Source organism: Xyrauchen texanus, chromosome 41 (genome assembly GCF_025860055.1).
Source record: "Xyrauchen texanus isolate HMW12.3.18 chromosome 41, RBS_HiC_50CHRs, whole genome shotgun sequence".
NCBI classification, from domain to species: domain Eukaryota; kingdom Metazoa; phylum Chordata; class Actinopteri; order Cypriniformes; family Catostomidae; genus Xyrauchen; species Xyrauchen texanus.
Window position 1 is genome coordinate 12,125,592 of NC_068316.1, and position 14,334 is coordinate 12,139,925.

At 40.9% G+C, this 14,334-nt stretch overlaps 1 protein-coding gene across 1 annotated transcript; it reads left to right on the forward strand.

Annotated features, from left to right (window-relative positions):
* Positions 1-1,417: 1,417 nt before the first annotated feature.
* Positions 1,418-13,605, forward strand: plcxd2 (phosphatidylinositol-specific phospholipase C, X domain containing 2). Its single transcript, XM_052114109.1, has 4 exons — positions 1,418-1,601; positions 2,988-3,454; positions 6,907-7,148; positions 12,929-13,605. Exons 1-4 carry the CDS (start codon positions 1,502-1,504, stop codon positions 13,080-13,082), a joined length of 963 nt encoding a protein of 320 aa, XP_051970069.1. The 5' UTR covers positions 1,418-1,501; the 3' UTR covers positions 13,083-13,605.
* The last annotated feature ends 729 nt before the right edge of the window (positions 13,606-14,334 follow it).

The following is a 14,334-nucleotide window of genomic DNA, read 5'->3' on the forward strand; positions in this document are numbered from 1 at the left end:
GTCTACATTAGTGTTTGGTTCTCTTGGCTTGTATTTGGTTAACAAGGTTACCAAGTTACTCTTTCGTAGCTACTTGCTTGGTCATGTTAGCTACCACTATTATCTGAAATTATATTAATATTATCTCTTCCATGTATAAAACTACTGTACATTGTAATACATAATAGTGTAGTTTTGGGGGAACTTCATTTGACTTCCATCGATCCCACAGGCTATTCTGAGAGAGCAGTTTATTAAAATAAATGTAACCAGATTTCAATCTACCATGGATCAGCAACCACTGAACCTTCTGCTTTTTTTTATATTATATTAAATATTATTTTCTTTAATAAACATTATTTCTTTAGTGTCCTCTTCCATTTATTCAACAGCCTTGTAAATTATAAATATTATGAATATTATAAATATTGCCTGAATTAACATTTTATTCTTTATAATAAATTTGAAAAGCTGTTTGTTTGCATTTCAAAGCTGTGGGGTATCTTGAAATGTTCAGTATTCTGTTTTTATTAAGTTTTATTAATTCTATCACAACCCTTCTGGCAAAATTGATTAATGAGAAGAAATGGAAAAAAGGGAAAGAGGCTAATTTTGTTTCCTGTCATCCTTTGGGGTAAATTAAATGTACAGTATATTAAACATCAATGACTGAGAACTCCTTATGATCTTAGGCCACTATATTTTGAAAAACTTGCATTATACGGTAATCCTGTATAATGCAAGTTTTTCAAAATATGGTGGTCTAAGATCATAAGGAGTTCTCAATCAATCCTATAATCTATGGGGTAAATATATTTTGTAATGATATCTGCATACAGTATAAGTGTGTACTGAACTTGGAGCATTGTGCCTGTTGGCTCTTCTGCAATATTTACACTGAGCTGTTCATGGCTGCAGTAGCAAAATCAACTGTCCAATCATAGAGCGCTTGCGAGCAGCTTCTAATAGCCAATCCTGACGTAGGAGGCGGGACTTGTCGGAATACGGTTTGAAAAGCAAGCCAGCGGTCTGAAGTTCTGAGCGCATGCAGAGCACTACGAGGATAGGGAAGGAGAGAGATCTTGCACCCGCAAAAAAATCATATTTGCAAGAAGATACATTGTTTTACAAAACTGAGTTCAAAAGGCGTACAAAATAACTTTTGGAGCTCTTCAAATATCATATTGTGGGCGCAAAATTACATTTATGCACTCCAAATACAATTTTGCCTGCGCAGAATTTTGGCATATATATAACTCCATAGTAAGGAAGGGGGGAGAAGGATAAGGATTGTAATTTCGGTTTAAGAAGATTAACTTGTACAGAAGAGTTCGCGCTCAAGATTAACTCGTACAGAAGAGTTCACTCTTTCACACACAGAGTGATGTCAGCCCCTTTAATAATGGTTCAGTTTTCGTTATCTTGATTTAAATCGCCCGATTGATTATGATTTCACGGCGAGTGATAAGAATAGCTGTATTGGCTTGGCCTGGATTAGTGTTGAAACGCAATCTGCAGCGACATGAGGACGCGTCCTACCGGTAACAAATCCAACGCCGACTGGATGGGCTCCCTGTGCCCTGCGCTAACATCAATGCCCCTGAAACACCTGGCGGTGCCCGGTGAGAGCGGTTTGGGTTGATTATTTTCTGTTTTATGATCCCCCGTTTCCGCCACATTGAAGAAAACAAAATCGGCCTGTGGTAAATTATAATTATGAGATAGTACTGAATCATATTTATGCAATAAAGTCATAATTTTGAGATAGAAAGTCAGCATGTATCTCATATTAATCTAATCATTTATAAACAATTTGTATCTAATAATTATGGCTTTTAAATATGCACTACTCGCTCTTAGTAACAGTCCCGTTATTTGATGCTTTCACTCATTGATTAAAGTAATCATGGCTGACTGTGTATACTACATTTCTACAATGCATCTGAAACTGAAACTAGTAGAAATTTAGTGTTGACAGTCAGCCATGATTATTTTAATCAATGAGTGAAAGCATCAAATAACGGGACTGTTACTGAGAATAAGTGAGAAGTATTCAGCTGGTCATGTGACTCTATCATGGCAGCCCCATGTGCAGACCCTCTCCATTGAGAATAAAAATAAGTCTTATTTTAATGTGAATGCTCATTATTTCCTACATACATTACATTGCAAAATTACCATTCATGTCTTTAGGAGTTACACTTTTTTTAAATGAAGAAAAAAATGACTGAGAGCACCTTTAATCTCCAAATTATATATATATTTTTTAACTTTATCTCAAGTATGACTTATGAATTCTTAATTATTCACTTTTATCTCATAGTTATGACTTACTATATCATTATTTTGACTTGGCTCATAATTATGACGTTTTATATCTCATAATTATGATTTTCTATCTCATAATTATGACTTATAATTGTGACTTTGTTTGTCATAAATTATTTTGAATCCTTATAATTAGGACATTGTGTCTTGTAATTATGACTTAGTATCTCACAATTATGACATATCAATGCACGATTTATTTTTTCAATGTAGCAGGTATGTGCTTTCATAGATCTTACAATAGGAGTGTTGCTGAAGGACTGACGAATGGCTTATATTATTCTTTGAATAATCTTTTTTATATGCTATTAACAAAAGCACACGCATGAACTGAGGCATCATCACTACCAACATATAAGAGCCATGTGTATCCATTATCATGTGCGTAATGGCACCAGATATAGCAGAAGAAATGTGAATTCAATGATCATCTTGAATTGAATGTTCAAGAGTCTCATGTCACACTGTTCTCTATAATTTGGTTGATTTTAAAATATAATCTGAAAAAAACAATTTGCACAATTATTATTTTTAAAACAGTCTCTTAATGCTGGACTCACATGTATAATTAATCCACACACAACATATTCTAAACTGTTGTGGAGAGTAAGTGTCTCCATTTGCTTTGAGGAGATGGTAGATATCATAGTAACCAACTTGATGCTGCCTCTGTGTTTTAGGGTCTCATGATTCCTTCAGCTTCTGGGTGGATGAGCAAGCTCCAGTCGGTCCAGACCAGAAAGCATATGTCAAGCATCTGGCTGCAGTGTTTCGCTTCCTGGCCAAGAAGGTGATGAAGAAATGGTCCATGACCCAGAATCTCACCTTCAGGGAACAGCTTGAGGGCGGGATTCGCTATTTTGACCTGCGTGTATCCTCCAAACCAGGCGAACCGGGGCATGAGGTATACTTTATCCATGGGCTGTTTGGGCACAAAGTACGTGATGGCCTTAATGACATTAACCATTTTCTAAATGCACACAAAAAAGAGGTTGTCTTTCTTGACTTTAATCACCACTATGCAATGAGTGAGGAACATCATCACTACCTTATCAAAATGCTAAAGGAAGTGTTCCGCCACAAGCTCTGTAAGATCGACGAGGTGGAGGAAATCACTCTCAACTACCTGTGGGAGAACAGATACCAGGTGAGCTCAAGATGTTATGTTGTGTCATGTTAAGCCTCATCTTGATGGACTCATCATGATAATACAATAAAAACAATGTTTTATTATACATAATAATAGGGGCGACCCATTATTTTAGACCATTATCAATGGGCGACCCCATTATTTAGACCATTATCAATGGAAACATGTAAATGCTTCATGTGTAAACCGTATATATTTCGTATAAATATTGTTTTTGTCTTTTACTGTAATACTAAACTAGAGTTTAGGCTCAGAGTGTTATGCTACTGTAAAAATTAGGGCTGACAGCTCCTTTTTGTGTCTATGGTGTGTTAAACCAGAGGTCAGCTATTCCTGTTGTGTACTGACCTTAATCTGGAGGATTACACTTCAACTCTGATAGAGATAGACAGGTGTACAAATGACCAAAACTGGACACCGGCAACTTTTGGCTCCAGTGCATTAGTTACACTTATGTTACAATTAGGTTCCATTCGTTAACATTCATTAATGTATTAGATATCATGAACAAACATTGAACAATATATATATATTGTTCAATGTTTGTTTATGATATATTACAGTATTTATTAATCTTAGTTAACATTAATAAAAATACAATTGTTCATTGTTAGTACATGTCAAGGATTAGTTCACCCAAATATTCAGTCATTGTTTACACACCCATGTGTTGTTATAACCCCATATGTCATAAAATTGCAGTTTACAGTGACCACTACTTAAAGCTTCAAGAGAATGCAAAAGAATAAGTCAGAAGTCTAAAAAATTATTCAGAAGTCTAAAAATATTTGTATGTTCATGATAAGGGGACATTGGGGCATTTAAGCGAAATCTCATTTTGTTTATCTAAATACAGGTCCACCACAGTGATTGAACAGAACACAACACAGCTGCATACAAACCAGAGAACAGAACTTATTTATCATGTCTTAAGAGTTTATAGTCAAAGAATTTATGCATTTCTATGCCCAGCCTTTTATTTCTGAGTACTCAGAAATCAAACAGAAACATAGTACCGGTTTACAAAAGGAGGCCAAAGCTTCTAATTTTGAGGTGTCATGGACTTCGGAGCCCCCGAACAAAATAATGTCTGTTTTACTTTCATTGAAATTAATAAGATTCACAGACATCCAAACTTTAATATCATCTAGACAATTAAGAAGGGCTCCTAACAATAAACCTGAAGATACAGTTCTCAGTGTTACTCACACCAACACCTCACCATGTGTTACCTTCAGGGTAACTTCAGGGTAACACACCTTCAGGGTAACACATGTGAAATTTAAATAATGCAGTAAACATTTACTAAACTATGTTAAATATAAAACAGTACACCCCAATATATGTAACTGATATTAAAAATAAGAAGAAGCATAACTATCCCCATTAAATATAATGAAATATGATGGGTCATGCAGGGAATTGTGGGAATGCCCGATTATTGTTTTTTACTGTAATTTTAACAATAATGTACTGTAAAAAGTACATGTACTCTCTTGTTAAACATAATGTACATTTTTACCATTAATTATACAGGAAAATCATACTTTTTTACATTTAAAAAATTTTTTTTTTTACAATATTGTATTGTAAAAACTACTGTATTTTTACTACTGTCTTGTAAAATAGATACAAAAATATACTGTATAATTTTTAGATAATACTCATCAATCAATTTTATTTTCTGTAGCATGTTTATAGTCTTTTACTGTTAAAATTACAGAATTTTTTTACAATGTAGAATAGACCCTTGAGGAACCACACAAGTAAATGGGGCTGAGGAGGATGTAACATGACCAATATTAACCGAAAAACTTCTGTTGGAAAACAAAGACTTAAACCATTTAAAGGCAGTACCTTGGACACCCACTGACTCCTCAAGGTGGGATATAAGGATACCATGATCTCATGAATAAAGTCTTTACTGGATTTAGGTGGCCGATATACCAATACACACAATACAGAGTCCGAAATAGATACAAGTCCACCGCCACGACCCGAAGTCCAAGGGGAATTAAAAAAGTTACAATCCGGGGGGAAGAGTTCAGAAAATGGGGTTAAATCACCTGTGTTCACCCACGTCTCTGTCACAAATAAAAAATCAATTCGAGGTAAACAAATAATTCAAAATCAATGTCTTATTTAGGATGATCTTGCATTCACCAGAGCCAGTGTGGTGACGATCTTTTACACCTGCTTGTGTAAAAGGTGCTTTTGCCCTGATGCTAAGGTGTTTTTAATATTTGCCAGTTCATTGCATTGTGGTTTCTATTTTGTTCTGAGTGATTTTAAGTGTATTGCTAGGTTTTTTCTAGGATGTATTTGGTGGTTGTGGTTGTTTACTGGCCCACGTCAAAATCCCCACTCCCAAGTCTTTGATATTCTGGTCTCTAAATATGGCTTAGGTCCCTTTTTAAGTCTATAGGGTTTTTTTTCCCCACTTGCGTTATCATCCAACAAGCGAAAATCATACCTCTGATCACTTAGAAAAGTAATGGACCCTTTTCACTATTACTGTCACTCCCTCAGCAGCTATATTTTAAACCCCATTGCAGCAGTGTTGATGGATTTTTTTTAATGCCAGGGCAATATAACACACAATGTAACACTGATATAAATAAAGATGAAATTAAAACATTTGCTACATTTACCCTGCTAAGTTAAAGCAGAAACATGTCAAAGGGTCCATAGCACAAACAATGTAGGATGATTTATGTGACAAAATTTTTATTGGCAGTGGTAGCAGCAATACTAAAGGTGCATCCCAAACCGCACACTTCTGCACAATTCTAAGCCTTTCTGTAGTGTAAGTAGTTCGTTAATATTTAAAACAAAAAGAAGTGTACTACGAGTACCCCGATGATCCACTTCTTCAACTGTCAAAATGGGCTGTGGAATGTTGGACACATTGTGCACTCCGCGGTTGCGGCTTGCCGTATGTAGTGGATGGGGTGGAGTTACCTGGCTGTGATGCTGGTCTGACAAAACAATTGTAAATAATGGTGAATGTAGCAAATAGTTAAACTTCAGTGAGGACAGTATCTTACAAATGTTAGTTAAATGCGTTACCATCACCCCATGCTTTGTGAATATGTACATTGAAAGAGATACAAGTAATGAACTGCGGTTGGCTAACGTGCTAAATCTAGCGGCAACATATCATGTGCGTTTGGTACATCACTTCCTGTTAAACAGTGAATGCTTTTGTGTAGTAAAAAACATTGTGTTCCATTTGGGATGATACTACACTTTGAAAATTCATATACACTATATGGCTTAGTGTATAGTGTGTATTGTGAGTACAAAGTGTATAGTATGTTGTTTGGGACACAGCTTTTTATTAATGTCGCTACTACTACCATTAATATTTAAGGCAGTTGCCCCTATAATTTCGGTTTGGCTTTAGAACAAGAGTTCATTCAGTCTCAAGGTTTTGTTTGTTTTCACAGGTCCTAGTGTTTTACCATCATCCATCTGCTGAGGGCTGCCATCTGATGTGGCCTGGTAGTAAAATTCCTGCCCCCTGGGCCAATACCACAGACACCACCAAGCTTATCCAGTTTCTGGAAACCACTCTGGGTGAACGAGCCAAATATGGGAGCTTTCATGTATCTCAGGCCATTCTCACCCCACGTGTCAAGACCATCGCCAGTGGATTGGTTCGTGGGCTGCGGAACTACCTGGTGGAGAAGTGAGTGGGTTGTTGTTTTTTTCAGTTGGAATCTGTATTTGGTAACCTTCCTCTAAAAAAAAGTTTTGTTTTGAAGTTGTCACAAATCATGATTTATAGATCAGATGCAACGCTCTATGGCTGTCTGAAAATGGAAAAATGCTGTCCGAATTAAATGTTTGCATAGCATCCTTTCTTCTAAAACGCCTTCATTCATATCACTTCTTTAGCAGGTGGATTATGTAAAAAAATAATTTTAAAATGATTCACTAGGTGGCAGGATGATGTGAGTTTAGGACAGCAGCTCTCATTCCTGGTCCCAGAGGCTCCTCAACTCTGTGGGATATGGCAGTTTACAGGACCAGAAATGAGGAACACTTGTTTAGGACACACATAATCCATCACAGTGGTACCTTGTGAAACCCATCAGACTCTAACAGATGGTAGGGCTATAGCGGAAAAGAGATTGCTTTACCGTCCCTCTTTGTCATACACTACCGACTGAAATGTTTCTCATGATCTTAAAAATCTTTTGATCGGAAGGCGTATGCTTAAATGTTTTAAATTGGTTTTGTAGACAAAAATAAAATTGTGCCACCATATTAAATTATTTCATTATAAAACGAATGAATTGTACCAAATAATGAATTGGACCAAATAATAAAGAAAAGCACCCAATAAGTGCTCAACATAGATGGGAACTCCTTCAATACTGTTTAAAAAGCATCCCAGGGTAATACCTCAATAAACTGGTTGAGAAAATGTCAACAGTACACATCTGCAAATTCTAGGCAAAGGGTGAATACTTTGAAGATGCTAAAATATAACACAGTTTTGATTTATTTTGGATTTCAATAAGTGCTATGCACACTATGGCTACATTTTACAACCTTACAAAATGTTTTGGTAAGGTTGTTCACATGACATTTTAAATGTAGCACATACAGATACTGGTCTGAACAGCCGACACTCCTAAACTGACCCGCATGCGTGCAACACTCCATGAGCAGGCGTATAACAAACTCTGGAATGTTCATAATTGCAGTTTGAATAATAAATTAAATAGCATTTCAAATTATAATTTTTTGTTGCCTATGTCAGCAAGTGATGGGGAATGCCTTGATGGATAAAGTATTTTTAAATAAAGTAATTTGCCTATATATGTGTATATATATATATATATATATATATATATATATATATATATATATATATATATATATATATATACCAGATTGCTAATGTGGTCTCAAATTATTTGGTAGAAGAGCTAAGGATTTCTGAGACATAGTAGTACATGCAGTACACTGAGCAAATCTAACCAACAAAGAATTGTGGAGCCTTGTGCTGTGTCTTAGCGGACATCCTATTGAGACAGCCATCTCAGAGGAAGCACTGCTTAAGCGTGGAAGTGGGATTGTTTATTAATCCAAGCTAAACACAGTCTGAGCGTCCCATTTCCTGGTTTTGTCCGGGCCACTGTTTTAGATGACTGTGGGTCTAGGGAAGTTTATTTCTAGTCAAAACTGACTTGACTGACCTCAAATAGAACACAGTTTAAAAACTTTAAGCTCCCTATAGACGTGAGGTTCTCATCTAAATTCACAATAAATATACACACATGTGAATACAGAAATTGTCCTAGTTACTTTCATAACCTCCATTCCCTAATGGAGGGAACGAGACATTGTGTAGATGAAGTGACACTAGGGGTCACTCTTGGAAGCCCGAGACACCTTCTGATCTTTGATAAAAGGCCAATGGGATTTGGCGAGAGGTATTTGCAAGCCACTCCTCTGCACATACTGGTATAAAGGATCTGGCGTGCATACCGCTCATTCAGGTTTTGTGCTGAGGAGCCGAGAGTAAGGTCCCGGCCATTTCAGCAGGTAGTTCAGCGTTGTGGCAGGAGGGACACAACGTCTCATTCCCTCTATCAAGGAACAGAGGTTACGGAAGTAACCAGGATGCTCCCTATCTTGTCACTCACTCAACATTGTGTCAATGAAGTGACACTAGGGGTCCCCTACAAAAACGGCACAACTAGCTGGACTGTGTTGCGTGAACTGGTGGTGCGAGACAGACTACAGTGTGCCTCGTAGCCAGTGTACCAGGCCGACACGTAACCTCCCCCGACGCTGTTATGAGCATCGAACAGCCCTTCGGGGACAAGCCGACTGCCCAAAGAAAGAATAGGGTCAGGTTAGCCCAGTTGTGCCTTTTCCTTCTTTTTTCATTTTTCACCCTGAAAAGAGTGAACATTTTGCAACTGACTGGGACCGTGGGCCCTTTGCCCAAGGAAGACACAATTTACCAACAGGTTGATTTAGTGGAAGATATACGTCACATGGGGTTACCTATGGGGAAACCAGCACATGCGGAGCACCTACCCCAGTACAGGGCTTAGTTAGCATGTGTACTGATCCGGCAGCTAGTTCCTTCTGCAAACTCGTCTACCACAGGGCTAGGAGGAAATCATTCAGGGAACACATCTTGTGAACACTACTGAGAGTCAACAGCGCACGTCTTCAGCTCAGTGGAGCTGAAAGGCGCAAGTGATATACCCGACCAACTGTCCCGGACTTACCTGTTTGTTCCTGCTAAGACACGGGACGAAACCGGCTCAACCCGGAGATTGTAGAACCTCACAAAGGTGTTGGGTGTTGCCCAGCCCGCTGCTCTGCAAATGTCTGTTAGAGAGGCACCACTGGTTAGGGCCCAGGAGGCCGTCACACTCCTGGTCTAATGGGCTTGTAGACCTGCAGGAGGCGGCACGTGCTGGACGTGGTATGCCATAGCTATGGCGTCAATGATCCAGTGGGCGATCCTCTGCTTGGAGAGACCTCTTCGTTTCCGCTGTCCACCAAAGCAGACAAAGAGCTGCTCAGAGACTCTAAAGCTCTGCATGCGATCCAAATAGATGCATAAAGCATGCACTGGATACAGCAACGTCAAGGCTGGGTCTGCCTCCTCCTGGGGCAGTGCTTGCAGGTTCACCACCTGATCACTGAATGGGGTCGTGGGAAACTAGGGAACATAGCCCAGTCGGGGTCTTAGAATCACGTGAGAGTAGACTGGAGCAAACTCCAGGCAAGTTTCACTGACAGAGAATGCTTGATGGAAGTGAGAGCAGTCAGGAGGGCAGTCTTTAAAGAGAGTTCAAGGGCCCAAAGGGGGCTCCCCGTAGACCCCGAAGGACTACAGAGAGGTCCCATGAAGGAACGAGGCACGGTCTGGAGGGATTCAACCTCCTGGCGCCCCTCAGGAACATGATGATCAGGTCGTGCTTCTCTAAGGACTTACCGTCCACTGTGTCGTGGTGTGCTGCTATAGCGGCTACTTACACCTTCAAGGTGGAGAGGGACAGCCTTCCCTCCAACCTCTCCTGAAGGAAGGAAAGCACTGATCCGACTGCACATCTCTGGGGGTCTTCACGTCAGGAAGATCACCACTTAGTGAACAGATGCCACTTCAAGGCATACAGGCGCCTCGTAGAGGGGGCCCTAGCCTGAGTGATTGTGTCTACCACGGTGGGTGGTAGGCCACCTTGGTCTTCCGCGTCCCGTCCAGGGGCCAGACATGGAGATTCCAGAGGTCTGGTCACAGGTGCCAGATGGTGCCCCGTCCCTGAGGAAGAAGGTCTTCCCTGACCTTGCACAGGGTCTGTGCTTGTAGGCTCACTGGGGAAAACGAATAATTGTATAGTGCTGGAGTGCCAGACCTGCCAAAATGGAATGTTGGACAGTGGTCGTAGTGACAGCTGTGCACACCGGATCTGTGACCCAGGGAATAAGGAAACCGCTCTTTGGGTACCGCAGCTACATGTACGTGTGGTGAAATTAAAGGAAATAAAAGTTTCTCCTACCGGCCCTCCACTGGGGGATATAATATGGCTTTGAAGCCTTCTTCTAGGCCGCCATCTGTGAAGCGGGTGGCGGGTGCTTCAAAGCCTTCTTCCTTTAAGGGACCACAGCGGAGCCGGTGCAAGGGGATTCCCTTGGCAATGAGTGGAAGGGGTGTGGGGTCTTGAGCCACGCTGCTTTCTGGGCAGGTTGTGTTGAATGGTCTCTGTCTGCTGCTTCACTCCTGAGAACTGCTGGGCAAAGTCCTCGATGGTGTTGCCAAATAAGCCAGCCTGGGAAATGGGGTTTTAAGGAACTGTGCCTTGTCGGCCTCTCTCATCTCGACCAGGTTGAGCCAAAGGTGGACCAAAACCAAGTGCACCGAGTGCAGTTCCTGCATCAATCCTGGGGTGGAACTACCCTCGTGCAACTCTTTCATCGCTTTGGCTTGGTGGACTTGCAGGAGAGCCATGGCATGCAGGGCAGATGGGGCATGTCCAGCAGCACCGTAGGCTTTAGCTACCAGGGACGACGTAAATCTACAGGCGCTAGACGGGATATTCGTGCGCCCGCACCAATTGCCGGCACTCTGCGGGCATAGGTGCACCGCGAGTGCCTTATCCACTGGGGGCATCGCTGAGTAGCCCTTGGCCGCCCCACCATCGGTAGTGAGGGCGGGGGAGCTGATCGGGACCAGGCAGTAAAAGGTGCCATCCAGCCAGCTCCTCATACACTTCCGGGAAGAAAGGAACTGGGGCGGGGCGTGGCTGTGAGCGGAGCCGCAGACCCAGGAACCAATCATCGAGCTGCGAGGGTTCAGGGGAGAGCAGAGGCTTCCACTCTAGCCGATGCTCGTGGCTGCCCGGGAAAGCACGTCCGTCATTTACGTGCCAGCATGTGACTGGGAGCCCACTCTCCGATGCTGTGCTCGAGAGCTCATCACCTTCACGGACCCGGGACAAGAGGTCGAACTCACTTTGAGCCGAGCCGGCGCACTGATCCGGAAGCCTGATCGGGTCAAGCGAACGTGCTGGGGAATGGGAGGTCCGTGGGGATTTACCTGGCGGAGGTGTCCCATTGAGGTCCCTAAATCGCCCCCACTGCTAGCCACGCTGGCCTCCAACCCGTGGGTAGAAGGACCGAGGTGGGGAGCCGCTGGGGTGGCTTGCGTTCTTATGAAGGCAAGCCGCGACTGCAACGTTGCCATGGTCATGCTCTCGCAGTGAGAACATGACACATCCATGAACGATGTCTCCACGTGGGCAGCGCCCATGCAAAAAAGACAGCGATCGTGGCCATCAGAAGGCGAGAGATAACGAGTACAACCAAGAATAACACACAGATGGAAAGGCATCTTTAAAAAGACACGTCTTTAAAAAGATGTTTCTGTGTGTGCCGCTCTTTTAGAATATACTCTTTTATTTTGTTCTGCCGATGTGCCCAGGGGCGATCTCTGCAGTGCACCAGTGCAGAGAGGGGGAGAAGCCGCTGTAATGCACAGTCAGAATCCAGCAGAGGTGGATGGAATCCTTGGGAATTCAGCTCACTTATTTCTCAATGAAATGGCGCCAGCTCCTTATGTGCGGGGGAGTGGCTTGCCAATACCACTCGGCAATTCCCATTGGCCTTTTATCAAAGATCAGAAGGTGTCTCTGGCTCCCAAGAGAGACCCCTAGTGTCACTTCATCAACACAACATTGAGTGAGTGACAGATAGGGAAATGCACATTTGTGTATACGTGTACATATATAGATATTTGGGGGGTTATTATAGACAAATATAGAAGAGATTAAGTTGGATTGTGACAAGTTGCAGGCCTGAATTGAACCTACATTGGCTGCATGAGCACCATTTGCCTTGCTAGCAACTTCGCCATGGGTCCAACATGCTATTGTTGACGGCGTTAATGACATCTATTTACATTGTCAGTAAATTATGCTTCTGTTATTTTTGTCACAGGAACCTTCCAACTATAATGTCTTGGGTGGAGGTGCAAAAGCCAGGTGTGAATGGTGTCAATATTATCACTTCAGATTTCGTAGAGCTTGTGGACTTTGCAAACACTGTCATTAGACTAAATAACCTCCTCCTCAAAGATCGGTCAGGTACATGACCTTTGCAGTAACCTCCAACACACCAGTCCTACTGGATTACTGAAGACTGAAGGCATGATGAGGATGAAGCCCAAGAATAACAAGGTGGTCATAATGGAATCATGTGATTATCAAGACAAATACCTATGACATATCAGGTGACAGATATTGCTGACCAAATGAGTTCTAAATATGCTATTTGTTTAATCAGTCATGTATCACTCAAGCTTTAAGTGCCATCAGTCTGAAACCAATGGGCAGCTAATATCATTGGAAATCTATAGACAACAACAGCTATCCTTTAAATCTGTTGGAGAAACATTAACCCTAGTTTGAATGTTTGTGTGCTAGTGTAATTGTTTATAGATATTTATTATGTTTTAGCACATATTTTAATAAACATTAAAAGTTTATTTTATCAAATTAAAAATGTCTTTTGGTTATCACCATATAGCCATGTTCTCAGCCCAAGAACAAAAAGGTCACCAAGTGTTATTTTGCAGAGTTCAATTTTGCAAGATGCAATTTTAAATGTGTGTTTTGAAGGCCTGGAAAAGTCATGGAAATTAATAAAATTTTAAATCCTGAAAATAATTTCTATAGTTAAATTCTTTTCTAGCTAGATTTTGTCCATGTGGAGTAAAACTTGCTTGAGGGCCAACGTGATGTTCGATTTGTAAGTGAATTGTTCTTTTCAGTGAATATTTTCATATTGAATATTCAGTGCACAGTGGTTTAACAATGGCTCATGTGACTACCTCATGTGACCCACAATTTCTGGTCTTTGTTTGTGTTTTCCTTATTGGAAGATGTGGGCCACTTTTATTATCAACTCATTTTATAGCTCAGTATTAAAAAAATGCCCTTACCACTATTAGCTTAAAAAAAATTGTCAATCAAGGGCATGGCGTAAAATGGATAATCCACACCTGCAAGTCCAAGTGACCGCATCCACATTCTAGTGACTTGTCTTCTGTGTTCTATGGGATGGGAAAGTCATCAGATAATGATCAAGACCATGTGAAAGAATCTATCAAATCGACGAATAATTATGTGCACATAGCGAAGAGAAAAAGACAGAAGAGATCTAATCAGTACAGCTGCTCTCTCTCTCCCCCTCTTTTGCTTTAAATTAGTTGTTTTTTTTTACTTTGATCTTCATGAATTTCAAGTCAGAAGTGTAGTTTATCTCAATATTAAAGCCAGGGCATGTCAAGCTGATATATGACCGATAGAGTGAGACCTATAGCCCTAAACATTTCTGCCAAAAAT

Excerpts from the sequence above, each read along its gene's own strand:
- plcxd2 (XM_052114109.1), top strand. The coding sequence starts at position 1,502 with ATGAGGACGCGTCCTACCGGTAACAAATCCAACGCCGACTGGATGGGC. Across the intron at positions 1,602-2,987 it reads GAAACACCTGGCGGTGCCCG|GGTCTCATGATTCCTTCAGC; the intron begins GTGAGAGCGGTT and ends TCTGTGTTTTAG. Across the intron at positions 7,149-12,928 it reads CGGAACTACCTGGTGGAGAA|GAACCTTCCAACTATAATGT; the intron begins GTGAGTGGGTTG and ends TTTTTGTCACAG.